Source organism: Herpailurus yagouaroundi, unplaced genomic scaffold (genome assembly GCF_014898765.1).
Source record: "Herpailurus yagouaroundi ecotype Mexico unplaced genomic scaffold, PumYag 28, whole genome shotgun sequence".
Taxonomy (NCBI): Eukaryota; Metazoa; Chordata; class Mammalia; order Carnivora; family Felidae; genus Herpailurus; species Herpailurus yagouaroundi.
In genome coordinates, this window is record NW_024412376.1 from 2,863,664 (window position 1) to 2,879,476 (window position 15,813).

Genomic DNA, 15,813 nt, shown 5'->3' on the forward strand with positions numbered 1-15,813 from the left:
TAGGACCAGATGCCAGTGTCAGACAGTGGTCTGCATGTTCTTACTGTGGGCCTTGAGCCCTCTAGGATGTTCCTTCTCGAAGGCTAGAAGGAGCCCAAAAGATGTCTACCTGAGCACCCCGCGTCTGAGCTCTCTGAGGCTTAGAACTGGGTGTCACATTGCTCAAGGTGACCCAGCTGTTTGATAGGCTTTTTCAGGCCTCCTTTTCATATACTTGCTTATCTTCCCCAGGGTGCCAGGCCCTCAGAGAAGGGAGCCCTGGTGTCTCAGCCACTGCAAACACCCAGATTTTTGAGCTCAGCAAAAGCGTCTTGACCAAGTATGTTGATTTATCCATACCTGTAAGAGCATCCGAGTCACCACTGCGCAAGGGACTTTGGAGGGATCATGTGTCTCCATGTTCTTGTTGGTGTCGTTTGGCTGCTGCCATCATTGTAATTGTCAGCCTTCCGTGCCCAACTAGGGAGAAAGCAAGGTTACATCCATATGTCGTGGCTCGATTTCTCTTTACTGTCTGGGGAGAGTATGAGTGCACTTCTCTTTCAAAAGAGGATTTCCTGCACCCAGAGCTAGCATCTGGGTGCTTCTCTGTAGGGCTGGAGTGCTAAGCCTCGGACTGGTGCCAAAAATAGGTCTTTTGAGTATAAAGGAACCCAGAAAGAAACACTGGTTTTTAAGTTCAAACCCCAGCTCCGCCACTCATTAGCTGAGCTGCCTTGGGCAAGTTACTTAACCCCTCTAGGCCTCAGTGTCCTCATGAATGAGATGGGAATAGTAATTGTACCTGCCCAGGGGCTGTTGTGTGCATCTAACAGGGCCTGTCATGTGGTAAAGGCCACGTGAGCTTGCCATTACTATTAGTGATAAAGTGTGTGACTCTCATCACTCCCTCTGAACCCCCACCTCTTCGCACACATCTGCTCTTTGTGTTGCGGCTCCAGAGACACAGACCTACTTACTGTTGGCCGGGATTGGCGTCATGCCCACCCCATAGCCCCCGGGCTCCGAGCACCTTCCCACCAAGGGGGTAACCCCAAGCCCAAAGCACCCTTTCCTCATCTTTCTTCTGCAGGGGAGCGGAGCTGATGACAGGAAGAGGACGTTGACTCCCCTGGCCCTGAGATACAGCATTCTCAGCGAATCGTCACTGGGTATGAACTCCTTTGTGATATGTGCTCACTGCCTTCCCAGGAGGTTGTGGGTCACATCACTCCCCCTCACTCCTGCAAGAGCTCTGCATTGATGTGATTTCCTTAGCTTGTTATGAGCACAGCATGCGGAGCCTTTGGCCCCGGTCCCCACGGAATGCTTGCAGGCCAGCATACAGAGGTCCGCCGGGGGCCAGAACATCCATCTGAGGTCATTTACCCACACCTGCCCATTCTGTGTCCTGCCAAGGCTGCTAAATGAAACCCGATGCTTCTCCCTAGGTTTTCTCAGTGGGACCGACCGAGCAGATATGAAGATGGCTATTATATCAGAGCACCTTGGCCTCAGCTGGGCGGGTAAGTCGGGGACTTGGGGCAAAAGGCACCTTGCCAGTCTACACATACCCCTCCAGCTTCTTGCCGCTACCTCTTCCTACTGTCCTCGGTGCATCTGATGTGTGATTGTCTTGTGCAAGTCTGTTGCCCAAGCAGTGCCTTTGGGTATACCCATGGAAAGTAAGCTCCCACCCTCCTCCATTCCTGCCCGGTTTTTCTTTTTTTTTCTGCCTGGGTTTACTTTATAAGAAAGAATTAACTTTTGAAATTACTAGAGACCTTAGAATTGATCTGGTTCACCTCATTTTACAGATGGGAAAATTGAGATCCAGCTGAATAGAGTGGCTCTAATTAGTGACAGAGCCCTGGAAAACCAGCCAACAAATAAGCACAGAAACAAAAAACTATGTCTCTATGACTGCCTTTCTCTTCCTCCCTGTACTCACGTTGCCCTTTCTCAAAGGCTGAGGAAGGAAAGGAAGGAAAGGAAGGAAAGGCTGTTGAAGGAAAGGAAGGAAGAAAAGGAGATGGCTCAAAATTGTTCACTTGTAATCTCTGGCTGTACCTGAGGTCTACCAGAAGTCCCACAACAAAAGGGTAGATCACATCTGAAGTGACACTGTGTGTGGGAAAGTACAAGTGAAAGCTCAAAATGCGTTTTATTCAGTCACAGGACCTATAACTTAACTCCCCCCCCCCCCCCCGCCTTGTTATGTTAGCTTTTATATGAATGGACTGCCTTTACTCAGTCACCCTGTGGAGAGGACTTCAGAGAAACTCAGAAGCCTTAGCAATAAGGCTTGCTGAAAGGCTCTGTGACAAAAATTTACAACAGAAATTCAGGAGCTGTTCGTTCTTAAGCCAAAAAAGAATGCCTACTGCTGCTTCTTGGGGTGTGTGTGTGTGTGTGTGTGTGTGTGTGTGTGTACCTGTGCATTCTGATCCTTATCATCACTGTCCCCTCTGGTCTTCCTCATCCTTGAAATTAGACTCTGAGGCTGTTCTCCCTTCCAAAGCACCTATGAGAAATAACAATAAAAATCATGAGAGGGTGGGGCACCTGGGTGACTCAGTCGGTTGAGCGTCCGACTTCAGCTCAGGTCATGACCTCATGGTCCATGGGTTTGAGCCCTGTGTCAGGCTCTGTGCTGACAGTTCTGAGCCTGGAGCCTGCTTCGGATTCTGTGTCTCCCTCTCTCCTGCCCCTCCCCCATTCATGCTCTCAGAAATAAATAAACATTAAAAAAATAATAATAACGGGAGGGAGAAAGCTAACATTCTGTGTTATTGCCTTGCATTTAGATGGGAGCTTATATTTTCATTTTAAATGTAATTAGTGCCTTTCCCTGAAGAAACATAAATACAGAAAAGCATTCCCGTGATAACTGCTTCCTGGTGGAAAGTTAGTGGCACAGACAGCACTGGAGTGGGCGTCCGCAGGCTCAGCCTGCTCCTGGCTCTGGCCTTAGCTTGTGCCATGACCTTGCATAAGCGTTAACCTTGCTGAGAGGCTCAGCCTTGTCATCTAATAATATGTGAATTGACGAAAGAAAGGAAAGATATTCCTTCATTCGTTCATTCAATACCAATTTTTTGAGCATTCCTATCCCTGCCCTATTTTCTGGATGTCGGAGATGTAGGTGTCTGTGTTCCCCTAGTTGCTTCCTGGTAAGAAGGAATACCAAAACCCAGGGGGCACTGTTCCTTGATTCCCGGTACTCCCTGCCAGACGCAAGGCACCGCACCTGCTGGGGGGACCAGAGGCGGGCTCACACCCAGTCTTGCTTCTCTGCCTGCAGAGCTGGCTCGGGAGCTTCAGTTCAGCGTGGAAGACATCAACAGGATCCGTGTGGAAAACCCCAACTCCTTGCTGGAGCAGAGTGCAGCCTTGTTGAATCTCTGGGTCACCCGCGAAGGCAAAAACGCAAAGAGTCAGTACCGTTAAGCTAAGGAAGCGTCCTCCGTCCAAAGCCCATGCAGGACCTCCCCTTCACCGGAGCCTTTCTGCCTTCCAGCTCCAGTTGCTGTCTTTGCCTTGCAGCCAATCCCTTTTGCTGTCTCTGTCTCTCTGCCCCTCACACACACACCTGTCAGGGTCCTGGGGTCCTCAGGGAGTCCTATCATAAGAGGATAGGATGGTCTTGGCCTTGGCCTTTTTCCCATCCCCTGAATAAGACAAGAGCCACACCAGAACGAGATGACAGCACAGGTGTAGGGTGTGTGACTTCTCACTGAGTTTCTCAAACAAATGAGGACTGTCCTCTCAGAACGGAGCAAATCCTGCCTGATGCAGGAACATCTTTTCCTCCAACCTGGAGGGAAGACCCGTCACCCTGTTTTCAGCCCTTTCTCAACTAAATTCCCATACTCAGAAACACTAAGAGGAAATTGGGTGTCTGCATTTGGATCTCAAATCAACTGGCGAGGACCAAGGATCTCAAAAGGACAGTATCCTCTTCTCCTCACTCTCATTTCTTGCAGAATTCCTCTCAGATTACAAAAAAACAGTCTTCCCATGCTTTGCAGTTGACCACCCTTAGGGTTTGGAAAAGACCTGTCAAAGGATAACAAAAAGGATAACAAAGGATAACAAAAGCTTCCCTCCCACCCCCCCAGAGGCAGGTAGTTTTGATTCTGACAAAGGAAGGGTGCTGAGAAAACAAATCATCCCCCACTTCCCTCCCTTCTCTACACCCCACAACATTCCCACACTGTCTATGAGGATTGGAGCCCCCTTGGCCAGCACCCCTTCTTCCCTTCTCCCCCTGCAGTGGATAATCTGTATGCAGCCCTGCGCAACATTGACCGGAATGAGATCGTGAACATGCTGGAGGGCTCGGGCAGACAGAGCCGCAATCTGAAACCCGACCGGAGACACAGGGACCGGGACTACTCTTCGTCACCCTCCCAGATGAATGGTGAGTGTCTCCTGGAAGGAGGTGGGGCTGTGCTGGGCGCCACCTTCCAGGCACCAGCACAGGACACTTCGTGAAACCATCTTTCCCTTTGGTGGGAGGTTTGGTCTCCTCGAACTCCCTCCCTGGTGGTGCTGAGAGCAGAGGCAAGCAAGAGAGACGGGAGCACTCCTGTGCAGAGGGGCTCCCGGATGCTCTCCTAGGCTCCAGGCTCCTGCTGCAGTCCAGGAAAGAGCTGGAGTCACCGCTGCATGTTGCAGAGGCTCTCCATGGTTCTGTGCCACCAGTGGCCCCACCTCTTGGGGCCTGTGTCCCCATCTGTAAAACAGTCAGTGGTAGAGAAGCAAAGGGCATGGAGATTCTGGCCCAAGATCTGATGTGGTGAAGCTGGCAGGTGTTTTAGAAGTCCTATGAGGCTAAGTGGGCTTCTTTCCTTTGAGTCTAGTCTCTCTGTTTCTCTCCCTCCCTTTTTTCTCACCCCATCATTTTCCTCTCATCCTTTTTAATGCGCTTCAGCATGGCACAGACCCCCAGTGTGACCAGGCCCTAGGGGAGGAAGCCCGGAGGCCCCTGACCTTTGCCCCCAGTACCCACACAGCAGCCTCCTGTGCACCAGTGTCCTTGCAGCAGCAGTGAAATTAGCCACCTGCATGAAGGAGAGGGGATTGGGGGTCCCCCACCCCTTCCCCCTCACCTGCCCTCTCTCCAGCCACTGGGCACAGAAACAGCAGAGGCCCCGCTCTTTGGAGCTAATCCTCTTCTTTAGAGTCAGCAGGTTAGATCAGATTCCCAAGATTCCTTACAGACCTTGAAGAAACAATTTTAAGTCTATGAACTTTCTTCTTGTGGTGCCTAAATATGTCACCCTAGGCGGTGACATCGTGCTGTCTGTGCTTCCCAAGCGGCTAGTTTACTGGCCATCCCTGGCCACACACTCATGTGTACGCTGGGCAGGTGCCTGTGGCACGGGGTGGGGGGACCTGCCATGAGCCGGTAAGTTCTAGGTCAGTCTGGGCAGGGGGCCTCCTTTTGCCAGGTGGGGCCTGTGCATGCCAAGCTCCTTACACGTTTCTCTCTCCCGTGTCCTGTGTCTCCTGAAACATGCTGGGTGCAGGGCTCCTCTGTTGATCACGTCCTGTCATCTTTCTCTTCTGCCTCTGACCTCACCTGGACCTCTAGTCCGCTCATTCTCTCGCACTGCCTATCTCCACTGTCTCCACCTCGGCCGGGTGTTCAGGAGCCGTCCGCCTCCACAGATGCATGTCGTGAAAGACTTCTAGCCCTTCCTCCCCACCAGTCTCATGGCCGTGTGCGAGGGCGTGTGTGTGCGGGTGCACGAGGGCCTGCGAGTGCCTGAGGAGTTGTCTCTCACTCTTCAGACTCTGCATAAAGGCTTCAAGGCCGTGGTCCCCTCCCATGTCCCTTGGGGACCTGGCCGGAGCCTTGCGGGCACTGCTGAGTAGACCAGCTCCCTTTCACAGAGGGAGAAAGGGAGGGCAGTTGAGGAAATGCTGAAAGCTTCAGGAAATCCAAGTGACAAAATGCGTCTCCTTTTCTCTGTGATATCTGATCACTTGGTTGGGTTTCTTAATATTACCAGTGCTGTTTCTATCAAGTCAAATCTGCAAGTTTTTGTTTCTCTGTGCCCCAGTTATGTACCTAGAGGACACAGGCCCGTAGAATTACACAAGTATAAACAAGGAAGTTATGACCATTAAAAATACGTTAAGAAGGTGGATCCCCTGTTAAGTGTTCTTACTGCAGTTAAAAAAAAGAATCTCCCACTGGCCACAGGACTTACAACTCCAGTCAGGCCTAGAGAGCCCAATGCCTAACCAGAGTTCAGAATCCCTCTGTGGGACTGACTGGGTCTCTACATGCTCTGTGACAGGTGAAAGGGGCTCTGTTTTAGTTGGTCTGCTCATTTAGCAAGTACTTTTTGAGCACCTACCACAGGCCAGGCACTGGTCTAGGCAGGGGAGATAAATCAGTTCTCAAGCACACACACACAAAAATCTCCCTTAACGCCCTGCCCTCATGGAACTTACCTTCTGTTTGGAGAGTCAAGCAACTGCATAACTTGTGAGGGAAGCATCTAAAGTGCTAGCAGGGGGAGGGAGCAGGAGCAGAGGTCAGAGGGCAACAGGAGGCCAGTTCTTACAGGCTACCCTAAGGACATTGGGTTTACTGGTAGCAAGCCGGAGAGCCACTGGAGGCTCTGGAGGGAAAGAGTAACATAATGTAACTTAAGTTTTCAAAGGATTCCTCTCCCTGCTTTGTTGATTTTTAGACCGTCACAAACTGAATGCTTCTGTGCTTCCTGGCTTCTCTGTGTGGCCCTGTCACCCCTTCAGAGACCCCCCTCCAACAGGTCTGCTGATGAACACAGGCTGTGTGCCCTGCGTGCATGCTCCCCACCATGGCCCAAGCAGACACTCGTTAGCAGATGCCTAGCTCGGTCTACTCTTCCTTTTCTGGCACTAGAATTGGCTTCTATGTGTTTATCCTGCCCTCTTCTCTGTCCTGGGAAGACGGTTCTGGCCTGGAAAGAAGGAGCAGGAGGGACGAAAGGTAGAAGGGTAGGGAGGCAATAGCCTTCCATGGTTCCTCCAGTGTTCTCCTGGGCAGGGGCCCATGCTGGCTTGTCTGGGTGCCTGCTCGGCCCTCTGCACTGACGTCACAGCTGTACCTGGCCTTCTCTGCACCTGACCTCGCTTCTCTGCTTCTCTGAGCCTCCTGATGAAGCCATGGGGACGAAGGACAGTGCTTGAGTGCTCTGTGCTGTCAGGGAAACAGAAACTTGAGGTCTGTTTTCCTTCCTTCTTGACTCTTCCTGCCATATACACCTGGCTGGCCTGGTCAGAGCATAAGGGGGCTTAAGTTCAAAGGCCAGTTTTCTTCCCCTACACAAGAGGGAACTTCCCTGGGACCTTGGGTAATATACATAAAGAAAAAAATTGCTTATAAAGCAAAAAAAAAAAAAAAAAAAAAAAAAAAGAATGAATGAATGAATGAAAAAGATGTTTCTAAAAGAGAAATCAGATTTCTCATATAAAAGGAAAAAAATGGACATCTCACATCCACACTTGTCAGGTCCATTGGTTTGATAAATTGGACACATAGTAATGTCTTCTTAGAAAGAAAACGTGTTTTACTTCTGTCAGCTCCTGATCACAACTAGTGAGTATGGCTTTTGTCTGAGGCCAGGTTGGCTGCCCCTCCTTGTCTAGCTGGCTACTAACATTAAACTATGAGGGTGATCATTATGTCTTGGTTAGCAGAGACCCAGCAGGATAACCTGAGATGGAGACTTAGGGAGGAACTGCTGGTCTGTGCTCTGCCCCAAAGCAGTATGTATAGTTGCCTCTTACCTGATTTCCCCAAAATGCAACTCTGGAGAGGAGAGCTCTAGACTGAAGGGTGGGCTGGTGGCTCCCATGTGGCAGAGCCACGTGTGACTGTGAGAAAGACAGGCACTTCTAAAATTCAACTAGGGGACACAGCAGACCTTATTATAGTCTGATCCATCCCAGATCTTGTGAGATAATCCTCATGATGATGTGCTCAGGCCTTATGAACATTGTTCTGACTTAATAGTAATCACCACTGGCACTGAGTATGACCATCTATGGTCTCAGATCCAAGCTTGTGAGGATGTGGATAGATCAGTGGGTGTTCTCTGGAGACTGAGAGGGAGAAGCAAGGCATACACCCTAAGCATTATTACTAGAGGAGAGGCCCCAGAATAAAGAAAAGGCAGGAAGTCCTGGGAGCGGATGTGCATGCGTTTTCTTTGTGGACACATTTCATTTGTGTGACATTCCATGAAGTGACCACCATGGAAGTTTTAAGGAGGATAAGTCCCAAAGGATACCCAAGAATGAGCCTCCAGTATTCTGTGGCCAGTAGAGCTACCCTCTCCTGGTCCTTATCAGGTCTTACTGAGATTCCCAAAAGTTACAGAATACTCACTTGGCTATTATTTGAGGGGCTATTTAAGATGCATTCCACTTCTGGGGTACCTGGCTGGCTCAATCAGTGGAGTGTGTGACTCTTGATCTCAGGGTCATGATTTCAAGCCCCACCGAGGGTGCTGAGGTTACTTAAATGAATTTTTAAAAAAGAGGATGCATTCCACTGCTGGCCAAAATGAGGTATTAAGGACTGAATATACCCTCCTGCTTAAAACAGCCAAAAAAAAAAAAAATGGGCCAAATATAGGAAATAATGGTTTTCAATACTTTAGACACAGTAAACAAAAGGCAGTGATCTATGGGACCTAGGAAATAATTGAGGAAAACTCTGTAATTGCTAGTTTCTAGGTCATGACATAGGGCAGAGAAATCCAAGAAGTTTCCCTGGGTTGAGGAGATGTTGAGAATCCAGAGAGAAAGGAGCAGCTAGAGTTGCCAAGATATATATACAGTGCCAGAGAAAACATAGCTGCTTGAAGAATCCTGGAGCTCTTCAGAGGGTCCCCTGCAAGTTTTGGTTGAGTATTAATCAACTATTCCCGACAGTCAGATGGATCATTCAGAAACATTGCATAGGAAACAAAAAAGGGCCTTACCTGGAAATGGAGAGTAACTAGTCCTACATTGATCAATGCTCCAGCCCTATCTAATCAACCTTGAAAGCAAACCTCAAAAGGATCAGACTGTTTCCAAGTTACTTAACTGCATAACAGAACAAAGCTCAAGAATGTTTATAGGAATACAGAAATATCCAACACCCACCAAGGTAAAATTTACAATGTCTGACATCCAGTTAAAGATTACCAGACATACAGAGAGACAGGAAAGTGTGACCCGTAATAAAGAGAAAATCAATTGACACTAACTCTAAACTGAAACAGATGTTAGAATTAGCATGCAAGAATGTTAAAACAGTTATTATAACTGTATTTAAGGTGTCCAAAAAGTTAAGGAGAGACAGAAAATATTTTTAAAAGATTCAAACCAGTCTTCTAGAGATGAAACTATAATGTGTAGGATGAAAAATACACTGAATGAGATTTGACATTACAGAAGAAAAGATTAAGGAATCTGACAACATAGCAATAAAAATTTTCAAAATGAAACACAGAAAGAAAAGAATTTTTTTTAATCTTTATTTTTGAGAGAAAGAGACAGAGCATGAGCAGGGGAGGGGCGGACAGAGAGGGAGACACAGAATCCAAAGCAGCTCCAGGCTCTGAGCTTTCAGCACAGAGCCTGATGTGGACCTCAAACCCACGAACCATGAGATCATGACCCGAGCCGAAGCTGGATGCTCAACCAACTGAGCCACCCAGGTGCCCCAAGAAAAAAATTTTAAAGCATCAGTGAGCTATGGGACACTTTCAAGTGGCCTTATATATGTGGAAATAGTTTCCAACAGAGAATGGGTGAAAAAACATTTGAATAAATAAGGGTTGAAAAATGTCCAAATTTGTCAAAAACTAACTAATCCAAGAAGATTACACAAATCCAAGAAGTTCAGTGAACCACATGTACAAGAAAAATGGACACAATGATGCCAAGGCATATTTTAAGCAAATTGGTCAAACTAGTGATAGAGAAAGTCTTGAAAGCAGCCAAAGAAAAAGGGACATATTATGTATGAAAGAACAAAAGATAAGGATGACATCAGTGGTGCCTGGGTGGCTCAGTCAGTTGAACATTTGACCCAGGTCATGATCTCATGTTCGTGGGACTGAGACCTGTGTTGGACTTCATGCTGATGGCTTAGAGCCTGCTTGGGATGCTCTCCCTCCCTCTCTCTCTGCCCTTTCACTGCTTGCACTCTGTCTCTCAATAAATAAACGTAAAAAAGACTTTTTAAAAAGATAAGAATGACATCAAACTTCTTGTTGGAAACAATGCAAGTGCAAAGACAGTGGAGCAACATCTTTAAAGTAGACTAAATCTTTAAAGAGCATCTCTGACCTATAACTCTATGCCTAGCAAAAGTAGCTTTCAAAAATGAAAGCAAATTCATCCCCAGGAGACCCATGCTTCAAGCAATATTAAAAAAGAAACAATAGGGGCATGTGGGTGGCTCAGTCAGTTAAGCATCCATCCAGCTCTTGATCTTAACTCAGGTCTTGAGCTCAGGGTCGTGAGTTTGAGCCCCACATTGGGCTCCACCCTGGACATGAAGACTACTTTAAAAATAAACAAACAAACAAATAAATAAAATAATAAAAGTCTTTCAGGCCAAAGGAAAATGATATCACACAGAAATATGGATCTACAAGAAGGAATTAACAATGCCAAAAACATTAACTGCAAGGATAAATACATAATTTTCTAATTAGTTACATTATTTCCTCATTATTGAAATCTCTTTAAAAGATAACTGTGTAAACAAAAATAACAATGATACAATGTTGGGTTCACAACACATGTGAAAGTGAAATGTATGACAACAATAGTACAAAAGTCAAAAAGTCAAGAGGGGAAAAATAGAAGTGTACTATTGTAAGGTGCTAATACTATATACCAAGTGGTATAATTTCACTTCAGAGTAGACTATGATAGGTCAAGGATGTGTATTATAAGCCTTAAAGCAACTATTGAAATAATAAAACAAAGAATTGTACCTAATAATTCATCCAAATAGATCAGATGGAGTCATAATAAATTTCAGTTAACTCAAAAGACATAAAGGAAGAAAAAAGAGAAGAACAGATGGGACAAAGAAAGTAGAAATTAGCAAGTAATAGATTTAAACCTAAACACATTTTTAAATAAAGTTTATTTATATATTTTGAGAGAGAGAACATGTGCACACAGGTGAGGGAGGGGCAGAGAGAGGGGGAGAAAGAGAATCCCAAGCAGGCTCCACACTGTCAGTGTAGAGCCCGACATGGGGCTTGATCTCATGAACCGCAAGATTACAACCTGAGCCACAATCAAGAGTTGGATGCATAACCAAATGAGTCACCCAGGCACCCCTAAACCTAACCATACTAACAATCTCATTAAATGTAAATGGTCTGAATACCCCAATGAAAAGGCAGAGATAGTCATAATGAATATATAGGTAAATCTCAACTATCCTCTTCAAACACAAATTCCTTAAAAGGATGAGAAAAGATAAACTGTGCTAACACTAATCAAAAGACAACTGGAATGGCTGTATTAATATCAAACAAGTGGGTTTTAGAACAAAGAGTATTACCAGAGATGAAGAAAATAATTTCATAAGTAGTTCAAGCACATAACAATCCTAAATACTTATGTACCTAGTAAGATAGCTTTCAAATACATGAAGCAAAACCTGGGAAAACTGCAATGACAAGTAGACAAAACCACAGTTATAATGGAGACTTTAGTACCCCGTCTTAATAATTGATAGAACAAGTAGAAAAATCAGTAAACATATAGAAGATTTGAAAAACACTACCATCCAGCATGACCTTTATTGTTGACAGTTATAAATATTCCACTCTGTAACAGTAGCATGCATATTCTTTTCAGTTGCATCTGAAACTTACACTAACATGGACCATATTATAGACCATAAAGTAAGTCTTAGATTTAAAAGCATTTGAGATATACAAAGCATGTTCTCTGACCACAGTGAAATTAAATTAGAAAACAATAACAAAAAATCTGGAAAATCTTAAATATTTGAAAACCAAATAATACACTTCTAAATAACTCATGGGTCAAACAAGAGAGTAAAAGAGAAATTAGAACATATTCTGAAATGAATGTAAAGAAAAACACAAGATATCAAAATTTATAGGATTCCAGTTCTTGTGTGTTGGACTCAGCCTATCAATAGCTAATATTGTGGCTGGACCGACCCATGTGGTTCTTATGACTGCAAGATGCCCGTTAGCAATAACCACCAGGAAACTTCAGGGGGAAAAAATTTATTAGTTACAGAACCTGAAAATTACACAGTATACTTAGGGCCACACAGCACAGTTGTCAGGGGAAAAAAAGAGAGAAGAGAACAAGCTCAGGGCTAGGGTTCTCTATTTAGGGGGTTGAAAGTGGAGGCCTAGGGTTTCATGGGCTCACTCTTTATTGGTAAATTTAAAACATAAGAGTGGGAATTTAAAGCATGAGAAAAGAAAAATCAAGTGGCCCAAATGGTCAGTCATTGAAATCAACTGAGGTCTCCATAACAAGGGAGATTCAGTGGGGAAGGGTGGCCTAGCCCTTTATCTAGTCATGTGGTTGGCAATGTGTTTATTTGAGGTAGCCATCTTTGAAGGGGAAATATAGGCAATCAAAGCTTAGGTCAGACACTTGCATTATAAAAAGGAAAAAAAAAAGGAAACAAAACCCACCAGTCAGGGCTTATCCTACACCAGTAAGGCAGTACTTAGGGGGGAATTTATGTCACTAACTGTCCACAAAAGAAAGGAGAAACATTCTCAAATCAATGACCTCAGCTTCTACCTTAAGATATTAGAAAGAGAAGAACAAATTAAACCCAAAATGACCAGAAGAAAGGAAATAATAAAGGTCAGAGTAGATATCTCTGAAACTGAAAACAGAAAACAAACAAAAAACTAGGGAAAATCAATAAAATCAAACGTTGGTTCTTTGAAAAGATTGATAAAATTGACAGACCTTTAGCCAAACTGGTTAAGAAAAAGAGAAGACAAAAATTACCAATATCAGGAATAAGAGAGGTCATGTCACTACAAATTCTATAGATAGTAAAAAGATGATAAGGGATGGTTATGACAGTTTTATGCCAATAACTGAAAGCATAGATGAAATTGACAAATCTTTGAAAGATATGTTATCAAAGCTCATAGAAAGAAATAGGTGACCCTAATAGCCCTATATATATTAAACTAAATTAATACTTAAAATTTCTACAAAGAAAACAGCAAGCCTAGATGGCATCACTAGTAAAATCCACCAAACATCCAAGGAAGAAATAATTCATGTAGAAAATGTAAAAGAATATAATACTTGCCCACTCATTCTATGAGGCCAGCATTACCGTGATATTAGGAGGGGAAATGTTATTAGAAAGCTATAGACCAATATCCTTCATGAACATTTATGCAAAAAATTTAAATTTTATCAAGTCAAATCCAACAGGATATGTAAAAGGATAATACATTATGACCAAGTGGGGTTTATCCAAGGAATGCAAGGGTGGTTTAACATTCTAAGATATATCAATATCTGCTTCTCCATGTAATGAGCTTGGAAGCTGCCACTCTGTATGTACTAACAAGTAAGAAGCTGAATAGACTGAAACATCAATTCTTCTAGGATCTGTAAGAGAGGTAAGGGCACAAGGCAAATTTGCTGCCCCCAAAACTGGAGAGTCTGATGGGGGGATATGGAGAATATGAATTTACCAGAGCAGGGACTCATGAGTGGAAACTACCTCAGGAGCCCATGCTGGGGTAGGAAAACCAGAACTATAACTGACAAATTGCTGGAGGCTCAATGTAGACAACTCTGAGAGTTTAAAAACTTCAGGGGGACTTGGTCTGGGGAGGGGGGCGGTGCATAATTTTGTGAGATTTACCTCCAGAAGGTTCAACCAGTTTCCCACAATAAATTATCAGAAAATCCCCTTGTGCTTCCAGCAGGGGGAGGAGAAAAGGAACTATTTTTAATTATGCCAGAGCACTGTTGTTCTTAACAAGGCCTGCCTTCAGGGGAAACTACTTAAGGAGAGCTTAACACCCTGGGGTTACTATCAGAGCCTAACTGATCTGGGGGGAGGGAACTACCCAACTCCAGTCAGCTAGCCTTCCTCTTGGGAGAAAGAAAATAAAATACCTAACTCCAGCCCATGCTAGCCATCTTTTCCCATCTGAAGTAAAGGGAAATTTTTGTAATACTTGTCAAGTTCACAGTCCAGAGGCATAGGCTTACTAAAGGTCTGAGACTTAATCATAGGACTACAGAATGCTTCCCCTTCCCCCACACTTCACCACTGCATTACTAAAGGCCTATTTACAGCAGTTCCTTTATCCAGGATATCATATCTGGATTTCAAGGAAAAGGTATAAGATGTACTAAAAGGCAAAAAAAACACAGTTTGAAGAGACAGAGCAAGCGTTAGAACCAGACATGGCAAGGGGTGTTGGAATTACCAGACTGGGAATTTAAAACAACTATGATTGGGGTGCCTGGCTGGCTCAGTCGATTAAGTGTCTGACTTTGGCTCAGGTCATGATCTTATGGTATGTGAGTTCAAACCCTGTGTCAGGCTCTGGGAAGACAGCTCAGAGCTAGGAACCTGCTTCACATTCTGTGTCTCCCTTTCTCTCTGCCCTCCCCTGCTCATGCTCTATCACTCTCTCAAAAAAAATAAATAAACATTTTAAAAAATAGGAAAAGCCCCTGTGATGAATATGCTAGAGCTCTAATGGGTAAAGTAGACAGCATGTAGGAACAGATGGGCTGAATGATGGAAATCCTAAAAAAGAACCAGCAAGAAATACTAGAGATAGCACTGTAACAGAAATGAAGAATGCCTTTGATGGGCTTACTAGTGCACTGGACACAGCTGAGGAAAGGATCTCCGAACTTGAGGCTCTGTCAACAGGAACCTCCAAAACCAAAAAGTAAAGAGAACAAAGACAAAAAAAAAAAAAAAAAGAATAGAATATACAAGGAGTTTGGGGCAACTACAGAAGGTATAACATATGTATAATGGCAATACCAGATGGGGAAGAAAGAAAGGAATGAATAAATATTTGAAAAAATAATAATGACCGAGAATTTACCCCAAATTAGTATCAGACACCAACCCACAGATCCAGAAAGCTCAGAGAATACAGTAGGATAAATGCCCAAAACTATACTTTTCAACCTCATTTTCAAATCACACAAAGTCAAAGAGAAAGGAAAAAAATTCTGAGGGGGGGGGGGAATAGTGAAAAAAACCACCTTACCTATAAAGGAACAAAGATAATATTACATCTGACTTCTCCTAGAAGCCATGCAGACAAGAAGACAGTGGAGTGAAATATTTAGTGTTGAGAGGAAAAAACACCAACATAGAATTCTGTATCCTATAAAATCATACTTCAAAAGTGAAAGAGAAATAGACTTCCCAGACAACCAAAAATTGAGGGAATTTGTTGCCAGCAGACCTGTTTTGCAAAAAGTATTGAAAGAAGTTCTTTAGAGAGAAGGAAAACAATATAGGTGAGAAACCTGAACGTACATAAAGTTAGGAAGAGCATCAAAGAAAGATTAAGTGAAAATTAAATAAAAATTTAAGTTTTCTTGCTCTTAGTTGATCTACAGTTTGTTTAATAGCAATAATGTATTCAATTATGTATGCTTCTGTACGTATCTTATGCATGTACACATACACACATGCACATATATATGTGCTTATACATAAGTGAAATGAACAACAAGTGATAGCACAGCAATGGTAGAAGGGATGAGAGGGAGGAATTAAGATCATTTTGTTGTAAGGAACTC

The 15,813-nt window shown here is 44.2% G+C and overlaps 1 protein-coding gene across 20 annotated transcripts in view; it reads left to right on the forward strand.

The window, feature by feature from the left end:
* Positions 1–15,813, forward strand: part of ANK1 (ankyrin 1) — a 219,143-nt gene that overhangs the window by 178,424 nt on the left and 24,906 nt on the right. For 12 of the 20 annotated variants that reach the window (XM_040450117.1, XM_040450362.1, XM_040450244.1 and 9 more), the window contains 4 exons: positions 1,073–1,151; positions 1,431–1,505; positions 3,284–3,415; positions 4,256–4,402. In XM_040450117.1, the coding sequence (XP_040306051.1) occupies positions 1,073–1,151; positions 1,431–1,505; positions 3,284–3,415; positions 4,256–4,402 (433 nt within the window). Of the gene's footprint in view, positions 1–1,072; positions 1,152–1,430; positions 1,506–3,283; positions 3,416–4,255; positions 4,403–6,689; positions 6,771–15,813 lie in introns of all 20 variants that reach the window. The other 8 variants (XM_040449509.1, XM_040450033.1, XM_040449367.1 and 5 more) reach the window with 1 other exon arrangement.